The following is a 12,391-nucleotide window of genomic DNA, read 5'->3' on the forward strand; positions in this document are numbered from 1 at the left end:
AGAGGCAAGTCACTTTCATTTAGGATTATTTCTTCTACTTTACGGATTAAGTTAAGACTGAAACTCAGCAAAAGGAGCATCTCAAACTGGACCAAGTGATGACTTTACTTGGTTTTAAGATAAAGACTGAATATGATTGTGTTGTGGTTATTTTGGTCTTCAGAGGTATAGAATCAAGTTTAAGTACAGTCTACATATCAGCTTTATTAAACAGCATGTTATTCCCTCCTGCAGTGGTTCACTTCTGTGCATCTTTAAAGGACAACACCACTGTTTCATGCCTGTTCTATATGATTAACAACTAGTTTCTATATTCCCTCTAACTTTTTTCAAAGGCACACCACAGTATATTCAGTTATTACATGATGTTCCCACTGATTTCACTTCATTTCAGCATCTTCTGATATACCAGTTTGAGATGGATACTTCCTCACAGGGAGCATTATGTGTGGTGATATAAATATTGTCTAATTTTTCATTTATTTAATCCTTATTTACATACTGAGGTTCACAAGTCTAAATAAACAAATAATGAAAAATAAAATGAAATCGAGGTTTGATTACTAGCTTTAGCAGGGCTTTCAACTGCATTTTAAGGTCTTCATCAGCAGATGTCATTTCACCAGTTGTCACTGAACTGAAACTGTAAGTATTTCCCTCACTGGGTTCAATATGAGCCTATTTCTTACTGCATGGTTATGAATACATTAGTAAATATCCTGACTTATTGATAAAGTTGTGATTTTCCCATTTCATCCAGCTTCCAATGCAGACTAGTCAAGCCTAACTGTACTTACGTCACCATCTCATGATGATTTGACAACAATAAAATCTGCGTGATGGCATGCCAGATTCAACCAAGGTCCAAGTGTCTTTGTTGGCTTTCATATTCTACTGACCCAAATAAAAGGGGAACAATATTATCAGAAAATATGAATCTGCTGTAATATTCAACAGTTTTTATATTCATTATTGACAGAACAAATCACTTGTCATGTTTTTCAAGTTTTTTATATAAATATGGGTTATTGCTATAGGACCAGCACATGGAAAAACACGAGACAAACAACAGCGAATGATGAACACGTTAGCCCTGAGCTTTAGAGGTGTCGGTGGAGTATTTTTGAACTGTGGCTAGCTGTCTGCCGCTGCTAAGCTACACCACCTGTCTCTGTGCTCCCAGCAGACATGAGCTTCATATTGATCTTCTCATCTAATGCTCAGAAAGAAAGAGAATAAGCCTCTTTCACAAAACTAATTAAAAAGACAAAAATGTTAATGTCCAGTCACTAACTTTTTCCAAAGCCTTCACCCATTTCTCCCAGTCTTCATCAGCAGATGAAGTCTGCTAATGCCATCTCTATGACAACTGGGCAGACTTTGACATGTGGGTGAAAGATCAGAAAAAGACACTAGACACACTAAGTTGACCTTGAGTTAAGGGTGTTTTTTTTTCATATTACAACTTAAATGACTGGCTTCCACACTTATTGTCAACTCGAATGTGTTCGGCATTTTGATAGCACAGTGTTAAAAAATTTATGTTATCACCAAATAACATTTTATCTTAAGAAAATACATTTTGGGATTAAAGACTTGCGACACTCATATTGAAAATATGGTGGAATCAATTACACGAGTCAAAAATGTCTTCATTGTTCTAAATACTCTCATAACTACTGAGACATCTTCTAATACAACTGTCAAATGTGGCAAGAACATGGCAATAAAATATTACTGTTTACAATGTTCAAATATCCGCTTTCTAATGAATCCCTGTGCTTCATCTTGTCGACGCAGCTGAAATTCTCTGCTGTGTTTGGGAGCCTCATCACTGCATTAAGTCTGTCTTCTAAATTTTGGGATTTTCTGGATGTTCCTACAAAGCAAAATGAGGAGGAGAAGAAATCATGTACAAAAATAAAAATGTCTTGAAGTGAAAAAGAATATTAAAATCAAATTTGAAATGATTCTTTGTGATAGTGCCCACAAGTCTCACAAAAGTGGGATGCGGTGGATTGGATAAGAGTCCTGCATGACACAACACGATATTCAGAACTACACTCTGATGCATGTGGTCAGCATCATTTGGTTTATTACAAGTTATTTTCATAGTTTTATCCATCATTTCTATGAAGTCCACAGGAAGTGAAAGGTCAGCGGGAGAGCAAAGGAAGGTCACCGGCATTCATTATGAGGCTTGAGTCCAGGTTCAGGTTATCTAAGGAGACACGAAAAACAGCATTTGTTCAGCTCTATTACAGGAGAAATGTGGAATTATCCAACATTTTAATAATTGTCAACAAATTCCATTAAACATCAAAAGTAACAATATGTTAGTCAATCTATCAATACTTCTGCACCGTCTGTGGATCTCAGCTCCAACTGATAATGCAAATCTTTAAAAACACCCCACAAATATAGTTTCATTTTTTATAGTAATTTCTTTTTAACAAATGGCACTCACACTGAAAGAATCTGCATTTGTTAGGGATAGTTTTCAGTTATTTTACATTTGGTGCTCTAAGGCTGGCAGCAGGACCATCGGACAGTATTGACTTACAATAAACTATAGTGTGTGTTCGTGGTAATCAAGGAACATGTCACCCAGTGCAAAAGCGTGGCTCATTTATGTGTCTTTAATAGTTTTTGGACAACAATGGAGCTCTACGGCACAGAGGAATAAGATATATTAGGCTTCAACACACACACACACAATGCTTGCTCACAGGATTCATGCTTTGATAGTTTTGCTCATGAGATTTGTTGACAAGGAGAAAAACATTGTGAGTGCTGATCATGTTTCCCTTGAACACATTCAGTCATCAGTGAATGTGTAATAAATAAATAGTGTACTGTGTGTTATAGAAAATGTTAACACGTGTTCGAATTATAGACAGATAAAAACTCCATACAGAGGAGCTTTATGCAAAAGATGCTATTTTTGGTCCGACAACATATGGAAAACATCTGACTGGGTGTTTTTTCAAAAATTGTAATACTAGTGCCAATACAATACTTGTGTTTCAGTAGTGATTTTTTGATAACAGGTTTTTCAAGCAAACTTTTTTTTTCACTGAAAAGAGAAGTTGTTAAATGCTAAATGTTCTCTAAACACAAGCAGCTGTACAGAGAATAAATCAACAAGACTATGTGACACTGACTTTCAGTCAAAACTCGTCCTGGCTCCGCCCCTCTGTGCGCTTCACCTGTTCATGAACCTCACCTTGATCAAAGTTGTTGATTTTTTTGGAGTTCGATCCTTCACCCAATCCCTCGATGTCCACAAGATCACTGTTGACATCTGAGTCATTCAGAGCACTGAGGGTCACATCTACACACACACACACACACACACACACACACACAAACACACAAACACACACACACACACACACACACACACATAATTTCAGTTTCATTTATAGTTCACCAAATCACAACAAAGGCTGTCTCAGGACACTGTCTGTACAGAGCAGGTGTAGATCACACATACTCTTTAAACAGACACACACAAAAGCTGAAAATGTGTCGTACTGTTTGTGGACACAAAATAAAATAAGCTAAAACACTTTAAAAAGGAACTTAAATGATATATACTAGATGTTAATTGGTTTTAGCATTTATCTCTTTATATCCAAAAGCAGCACAAGGGCCTGGCAGCATGGTGGTGGTACAGAGGCATCTCACAAGACAGATGTAGTCATCTACTGCACACACTGTATGCATGGGCAGGTTTACCATATAGCATGAGCAGGCAATTCTGCCTCATGTAGTTGTGTTTCTTTTTCTTTTTATTTAATTCATGAAACAGACACAACAAATGGTAATCTGCAATGTTAAAATGCATCACATTTCACATTAATGGACTATTCCATCTTGTGCCAAATCAAATGACATAGTAATCCCAGTTACCCTCAGAGACAGACAGCTGTAACCAATATGAAGGCATTTTCAAAGTGGATTTGAGAAGATGTCCAGTTTAAGGAAAGTTTGTCCAAACTGACAATTCTAGTCAATAAAAAAGAGAACGAAACAACAAGGAACTGACGTGACAACAGGTGGAACGCTAGCTGAAGAAGCTGAGCTAGTTAATGTTTAGCAGCCTTACTGCTGCCTCAGCCTGTTGTGCATCCACTTAACTTCATTATGCTGGCTTTGACTAAATGCTGAAATGGTCATTGGCGATGCTCCAGCAGTGCCTTCTGCGTTTGCTATATTACACTTCTCACTTCAGTGAGGTGTGCAGCCTTTATGAGGTTTCACAGTTTCTATCTGAGACTGCAGAACCTCTTTCAGCTCAAAATGTTTGAGAACTTTGAGGAGCACAATGGGCCAGAAAGACTGAGAGGCTGGGAGGACTGGTTACAGTGGGACAGAGAAGCTGAGGGGACTGGTTACAGTGGGACAGAGAGGGCTGAGAGGACTGGTTACAGTGGGACAGAGAAGCTGAAGGGACTGGTTACAGTGGGACAGAGAGGCTGAAGGGACTGGTTACAGTGGGACAGAGAGGCTGAGAGGACTGGTTACTGTGGGACAGAGAGGCTGAGAGGACTGGTTACAGTGGGACAGAGAGGCTGAGGGGACTGGTTACAGTGGGACAGAAAATGGTCAAAGTAAAGAAAAGCAGACTGTTGAGGACTTTGCAATGCACAAGACTTACAGAACGATGTTCAGACAGGTGACTACATCAATGACAAAGGGACATCAACAGCCACTGCGTTGCCTAGCAGCGTGGCACTGCATCACGCTGCAGTGTGTAAACCTATGCAGCTCTCTTTGCTTTCATGTGTGAGTTTGCAACTCCAGCCTCTGTGGAGTTCATACTGTCTGTGCTGTCTCCTTTGGTGATGTTTCATTCTGCTGTTAAAGTCCCAGTTATTTCATGTGGTTTCCATAATTCTTTTTATTTACTGTTGGCCATTGTATTTAACTGTCAGAGTTTTCACACGTTTCTGATTAATTCTAGCAAGGCTATACAGAGAAACAGCCATTGTACATTTCTAATCAAGGTGTACACACAGGCTACAAAATCTGTCTGTACATATAGAATCTTGGAATTTATTGTTGGTTTGGAGGGGGTCGGTGATGTGGCATTTCTTCCATTAGTGTTGTGGGATTGACATTTAATGCAATTGTAGTCTAAAGGTGTTCTTTAATTGAACAGTAGCATCACACATCATCAGATGCCCTAACGCAATAATTAAAAAAATGTGACATTTACATTTTACTAGAGTAACATTTTTACATTAACGTAACATTATTAATATAATTAATAGTTGGAACGCACAGAAGACAATATGTACGATGATCAGCAAATATTTCCCTATCAACAAGCATGTATTTCTTAGTGTTGTGTATTTTCATAGCAACAAAAATATAGAGCAATTTCCAAATATGTATAACTTAATCTGTAAACAAACTGTATTTCAACTGTCCACAAAAATGATATAGGTTTCACAAATCTTAACAGTTTCACAACAAAGGTATGTGTCAAGTGATATGTACGCATTTGAGGATCCATTTGTACGTGTGAAAAAGGTTTTGCATATTTGCAAATCACTTCCTGTCAGTTTGTGGGCCATGTGACAGTTGTGACTTCCTTCCTATTTGTTTTTGTATTTTAATAATTAATTTTGTCCAATTTGTACTGCAGCAGATCTGTAGAAAAACATCCACAAATGTGGGATGCACTTAGCAGCCAGCAGGTGGCGGCATTTCCTCCCATAAGCTGATGGAACAATGGTCCCTACTGGAGGAGGGGTAGAGTCGACCTAACATCAGCATCCACACAACAGGAGAAGGACAGCAGCCTGGCTTCAACCAGGACGTGAGAGATAAAGTGAAGCATCTTTATTTAACCAAGTGGTCATGATTCAGAATTGGGTTTATCACTGTTATCTCCAAGTGAGCGTGCTGTGCTTACTTACTTAATGACATCACCTACAGTTTGCTAACCACTGTTAGCTGTGGTTGTGTGATGTTACAAGCTAGCTCACGTTAAGTCATTTAGTTCTGGTAAGAGAGATTTTTTTAACGTGAGGCATGAATAGCACCTAATATTATACTACAGATGCTGGCAACTGTAAATTTGCATGGGCAATATTAATGCTACATAAACACTTGGATATGATCAGTGGAGGAAGAGGAATTCAGATCCATTACTTAACTGAAAGTACTACTACCAAAAACACTCCACAGAAGTAAAAGTATCTAAGTATTATCAGCAAAATGTACTTAAAATATCAAAAGTAAACACAACCAACATCTGTGGGACAGGGGTATTTAAATACAACTTTCAAGTTTTATTCAAACGCTCTAATAATAGGTACATTTACATGCAGTACACCTTTGTAGTCGTACTTTAATGTATTCATTAAAAAGTTCTAAGGTTTTTCCAAACACAGGATCATTAAAAAGTGCATTATGTGCAATACCTCTAAGCACCCATGAATTATTTTACATAAAAGTATAGTAAAGTGCAATAGAATGCATATTCTTAAGTGGGCTATATGTGATACATGTGAAAATGTAATAGACTTTTTCAAAGCTTCTTTAAATACTTTTGACAGACGATAACACAGTATATCATCAACAGAATATACCCTCTACAATAGCTATACTACCCAATGCACACACTGCAACAGTCAGATAAAAATGGGCACATCAGCTGTGGGTGAATAAGGGAATGGTACATGCATCAATCACCAGGTGAACCAGGCGCGGATCTGCTCCTCAAAGTGACCAACCATTTATGACAGAAGATCATTTTAAATTTTAAAATTCTCATTTGCGTCTGTCCTTTAGTTTGGTGACTATGTTAAGTGAAAAGAACTGCTTCCAAACTGTTCACGAGCTACGACTGCATTAAGCAAAATAGAGAAGTGAGTTGAGCTAGATGACAGGACAAAATGATGCAGTATTTTCAAATGATCAACCAAAGCCAAAACCCCAAACAAGTCCACAAGTAAGGAACAAATGAAACAGTGAATGAAACACTGCCAAATGAAAATTGGTGTGCATACCCAGACCACCCACAGATCTCCACAGTGCTGTGTCAGCACTTTCGACAAGCAACAGCAGCTCTTGTTGTGTTGCAGGTACAAGGAACTACTTGTCACTGCCTGATCCATACTGCAAACCTGATTTGTTCTATGTATCAGCAAAAATGCGGTCCTAGATCTTAATTGGTTAGAGAACAGTTTAGGGTTAGGGAACAGAAAAGTCAAGAGAAGACAACCCTTTTACTGTACAATGAGTCTGTTAAAGGTACAATGTGTAAGAATTGGCCATTGAAAGTTACTCGATCATATCACCAGTGAAGCCACTAACTGCTGCTCACTTTACTTTTCGCTGTAGCTATCTTTAGCTGTAGCTACTAGCGGCCGTTAGTTAGTTAGCTCGGTTAGCCGTGTAGATTAACAGCAGTGATTTACTCTGCCTCTGGGAATGAAGAAGACATGGTAGGCTGGGACAGGAGAGCCATGACTGGGAGAATAGTGCTGGTTATCACCAGCATGGAAACGCTGGGTCTCGAGCTGGAATATTTTCATCTAACATGGAGAACCAAACCAGAGCTGGTGATTGTTTTTGGTGAGTTTTATTTTGCTTCTATCACATTTTCATGAACTGTGTTTCACGATGAGTTAACTTGTCAATTAGCTCATTTTAGTTCAGTAAAAGACAGAAATTTGAATTCAGAAGGTGTATGTACGGTTGTATTTTTTTTGTTTAATAAGGAAAATATGTCTAAGAATATTTACTTTCTTGACATTTTTCTGAGTTTATTGTGTTTATTTTTTAGACTTAAAACGCTAAAGCCAGAGCCTTTAGCTATCAAGCTCCTCCCCTGTGGAACCATCTTATAGTCTTTGTCCAGGAGGCAGACACCCTCTCTACATTTAAGAGTTGGCTTAAAGCTTTACCTTTTGATAAAGCTTACAGTTAGGGCTGGCTCAGGCTTGCCTTGGACCAGGCCTAATTATGCTGCTATAGGCTTAGACTGTTAGGGGACTTCCAGTGACGGACAGAGCTCCACTATTTCTTCTCTCCCTCTCCATCTGTGTGTATTCCTGTCCTACCTCCTGTCCTTGGCAAGAAAGTCTTAAAACAAACAGGAAAGCCCTCTGAAGTGCCAGAGCAGCCTATTACTCTCTGCTAATAGAGGAAAACAAGAACAGTCCTAGGTTCCTCTTCAGCACTGTAGCCAGACTGACAGTCATAAATCCATGTACTCCCTTAGCCCTCCGTCGTAATGACTTCATCAGCTTCTTTAATGATAAGTTCTCATTATTAGGGACAGAATTCATCTGAAACACTTTATTGGCATTAAGGGAACTGCACTAAGTTTAAATCCTACTTTTCAGAGTGATTTCAATTTATACACGTTAATAATAATGTATATGTCCTTTAACTCCCACATAAAACAAATTTCAAAGCCTGCCTTTTTCCACTTACATAACATCGTAAAAAATCAGGCACATCCTGTCTGAAAACGATGCAAGAAAAAAGAAAAAGTTTGTTACTTCCAGGCTGGATTATTGCAGTTCCTTACTATCAGGCTGCCCCAATCAGTTGCTAAATTCTCTCCAGCTAATCCAGAATGCTGCGGCATGTGTTCTGATGAGTAAAAGACATCATATGTCTCCAATATTAGCCGCTCTGCACTAGCTCCCTATAAAATCCAGAATAGAATTTAAAATCCTTCTCCTTACCCACAAAGCATTAATTGATCAGTCACCATCTTATCTCAAAGAGCTCATAGTACCCCATTACCTCACTAAAACACTGCGATCCCAGAATGTAGGCTTACTGATGGTTCCTAGTCTCTAAAACCAGAATGGGAGCCAGAGCCTTTAGTTATCAGAATCCTCTCCTTTGGAACCATTTTACAGTCTTTGTCCAGGAGGCAGACACCCTCTCTACATTTAACAGTAGGCTTAAAACTTTCCTTTTTGTTGAAGCTTAGGGCTGGCTCAGGCTTGCCTTGGACCAGCCCCTTGTTATGCTGCTATAGGCTTAGACTGTTGGGGGACTTCCAATGACACACAGAGCTCCTCTGTTCTTCTCTGTATGCATTACTGTCCTATCAAGGCATGTTACTGACTTGGCTTCTTCCCCAGAGTCTTTGTGCTTCTCTTCTCGCAGCTTCCCATGGAGAGTGGCTGAACCTGGATTGTGGATTATAGAATACATTTCCTGCCATGGCCCTGCCTGCCATCCACTGCAACTGCAATTACTAGTAGTTATACTTCCATTATTATGAGATCTATTGTGTTTATTATGTACATATACTATCTGTGACTAATATGTACATATATCACATACATAAATACTGCATATCATATATGTATATACTATGCTGTGTATACTTTAGCTAAAAGTCTATTATTAGAGCTGTCGCTGTTACTGTAATTGCATCTCTCTCTCTCTTTCTGCCTCTCTCTCACCCAACCGGTCGAAGCAGATGAGAATGGCATTAATATTGTGTTAGTTGTTGATTTAAAAAAATAAATAAAAAATAAACAGTCCTTTCATATTTTTCTGCTATTTTACACTGCTACTGAGACAAACCGTGCCACTAATTGATCAAGCTGATTACTGCAAAAAATAAAAAAGCTTTGTAAAATCAGTAAATTCCACAACATGTCGAACATGTCTGATAACAAGCTAGCAGTTAAACAAGTTGAACCATGTTGCTGTCAGAATTTTGAGATACGTAAATAAAATGATATTTGTGGTCATCTTTTGTGCCTAATAGACATCAATTACTAATGACAATGTTGCACAGCAACAGTCATAAAAAATATTGAGGAAGTAAAGGAAAGAGTGTGTGGAATCTACTATTTTTTGCTCTGATATTTCCTGTGTGGGTCAGCACCCCTTGAAGAACAACTATTCCCAATAACTAAAATTTACAAAACAATTCAAAATAGAGTGGGACATTAAATTCATGTTAAAAATTATGTCTGTCTGCAATATGGAAGGGTTCTCAATATTTTTTGTTTAATTATAGGACGGTTAATCACTTCATCAGGTTTGATGGAAGAAATAATTGGAATATTCAAAAGAGAATACTTTTATGCTGTAGAGATGTGTTTGACAGATCCCTTTAGTTTTCCTGACTCACCTGCAGTCTTCTGTTTCTTCAGGGAGGGCTGGCTGGAGGGGGAACCCTGTAATCCCGAGGCCATAACAACCTGACCTGAGGGCACAGAGATGACAGTTGGAGTGCCCGGTGCTGCCATAGAAACAGTTGCGGTGGCTATCTTGATGACCTTCTTAGATCCTTCAGAGGAGGTAGGCAAAGCTCCATCTTCATACAGCTTCCTCTTCACTGTGCTCTTCGTCTGACCACTGGAGGGAAGGTGGAAACTAAACTGACTTTAGTATTTATACAAGGTTAACAGCAGCATTCACATGGGTTAGGATTCTTTATACATTTATCAAGATGTACGGTGTGAGTCACTTGCAGTCTTTGTCCCAAACTAGCCTATGCACTTTCACATATTCACTAAAGATCACTATTTTTATGCCACACACACAGAGTTGAAACTGATGCCAATCTTTTTATCTGACTCAAAGTAAAATGGCAAACAATTGCATCCCCAGCATAAGTATCACTCAGTGCCTTTTTTCATTGTCATCTGATCTAACTGTAATACCTTACCTCATACTGTAAGGTTGATCCCTGTTCATTATATGGAAATAAAATAAAATCAACAAAGCACTTAAGCACCACTGAGCCATTTGCTTGATGGCCAAGAGGGTCTCACTAAACAAGCATGTCCCAGTGAGCTCCAAATAACTACTACACAATTGTAGTACACTTTACAAATGGGACTCCTCGCAGGTACCACCAGTGTTGGTTTTGGGACAGGCTCATTGGCTGAGATGTTTGACCAGCACCATTAGCAGCCGCAGATGCAGTATTTATCTCAAACAAGCCCAATTTCTGCCATGCCAAAGGTCTGTTCAGAACATCACCACCCCTGCAAAATTCACTGTTCAATTAGTGATTCACCATTAAAGTGTACGAGCATTTGTGTGTGTGTTGGGGTTACCCTGTAGGACTGGAGTCTGCCACTGGGTGAAGCTGCATGGTGAGCTCTCCTAGTTTGGTGAAGGCAGCTCCAGCTGCAGAGAAGATCTCACCAACCTGTGGAACACACACTAGCATCAAAACTGGACTCTGCAACAGTGCCTGGTGTCACTTTTACTGTTTTAAGAGAAATTAGGACTCAAATAATAAGTGAAACTGGAAATGTAGTTCCATGGAGAATAACAGAGTATGCATCATTCAACATGGAGCAGACTCATTCACATGAACAGTGCAGAATGCAAAATGCATTGTGGGGGATTCACGACCATGATCAAAAGCATGTAGACACTCCAACAATCAGAACAATCCAACCATATGTGACAATTAAACATGTGATTCCCAAACCATGGCATTAATGTGCTAACAACCCCCTCTTTCTGGTTTCAGACGTTTCACCAGATGTTGGAATATGGCAATGGGGACACAAGAACATTGTAGAGGTCTGACACTGATGTTGGGTGATAAGGCCTGGCTCACAGTCAGAATTCCAGTTCATCACTAAGATGTTGGATGGGGGAGAAACAGGAGAGGACCAAACACACTGTTACAGGAAGCACTATGTTGGGGCCAGGGGACTGTAACAAAATTTAAACTGATCAGATTTTGAGGGGAAAAAAATCAGGGTTTAGACGTGATCACAGTTGTTTATTAGAATACGTAATGTAGAAGCGTGATCTCGAAGAACTAATCAAAGGCTTCAACTTTCCTGTATCCCCCTCTTAGTACTCGGTGACATTAAATTCACGTTCTGCGGTACTCCCGCGAGCAGCAGCGGGAAACATTCTGAGGAGCTCGTGCGTTTGTGTACTAGTAAACACATACTATTCAGACCGGGCTAAAGTGGCGTTAAGAAACTTCTGTCGCAACAAACTACATCTCACTGGTTCATGTGTACAAATGACTTACTTTAGTGGAAGCTGAGGTCATTTTACCGATCTCTGTAATCCCATAGACTATGTATAGTCAATGAGTAGAACTGAATGATGCCTTCAAGCGGACGGAACAGCGGCTAAGATGCTAACAGCTAGGTTGCATTTGGTGCTCCTTCTGATGGAGCTAGATGAGCATGTAGAAATCTGCTCTTACGCCGCTTTCAGTGTCGGTGCCTGGAAAAGTCAAGCAATTGATCAGACCGCTGCATAGTGCTATTAATCTTGTATCTACGATTACCGCTGGGAAAAGATACTGTAGGTCTGGTCATGGACAGAATACAACCAGAAGGCTGATGCTGCCTTCAGGGTGTCCTCGTTATTTCCATGTTTAGCAATATCGTGTATTGTGCCCCGTGTA

At 39.3% G+C, this 12,391-nt stretch overlaps 1 protein-coding gene across 2 annotated transcripts; it reads right to left on the reverse strand.

Moving 5' to 3' along the window:
• Positions 1-905: 905 nt before the first annotated feature.
• On the reverse strand, positions 906-12,321 carry zgc:92664 (uncharacterized protein LOC436695 homolog). 2 transcript variants are annotated; one of them, XM_041964932.1, is made up of 5 exons: positions 12,008-12,321; positions 11,064-11,158; positions 10,130-10,356; positions 3,227-3,334; positions 906-2,221 (listed from the first exon to the last, which is right to left on the reverse strand). In XM_041964932.1, exons 1-5 carry the CDS (start codon positions 12,026-12,028, stop codon positions 2,157-2,159), a joined length of 516 nt encoding a protein of 171 aa, XP_041820866.1. In that variant the 5' UTR covers positions 12,029-12,321; the 3' UTR covers positions 906-2,156. The 2 variants fall into 2 exon arrangements, with proteins under 2 accessions (XP_041820866.1, XP_041820865.1); XM_041964931.1 differs by having other exon boundaries at positions 909-2,221; positions 10,130-10,374.
• Positions 12,322-12,391: the final 70 nt, after the last annotated feature.

Source organism: Chelmon rostratus, chromosome 23 (assembly GCF_017976325.1).
Source record: "Chelmon rostratus isolate fCheRos1 chromosome 23, fCheRos1.pri, whole genome shotgun sequence".
NCBI lineage: Eukaryota > Metazoa > Chordata > Actinopteri > Chaetodontiformes > Chaetodontidae > Chelmon > Chelmon rostratus.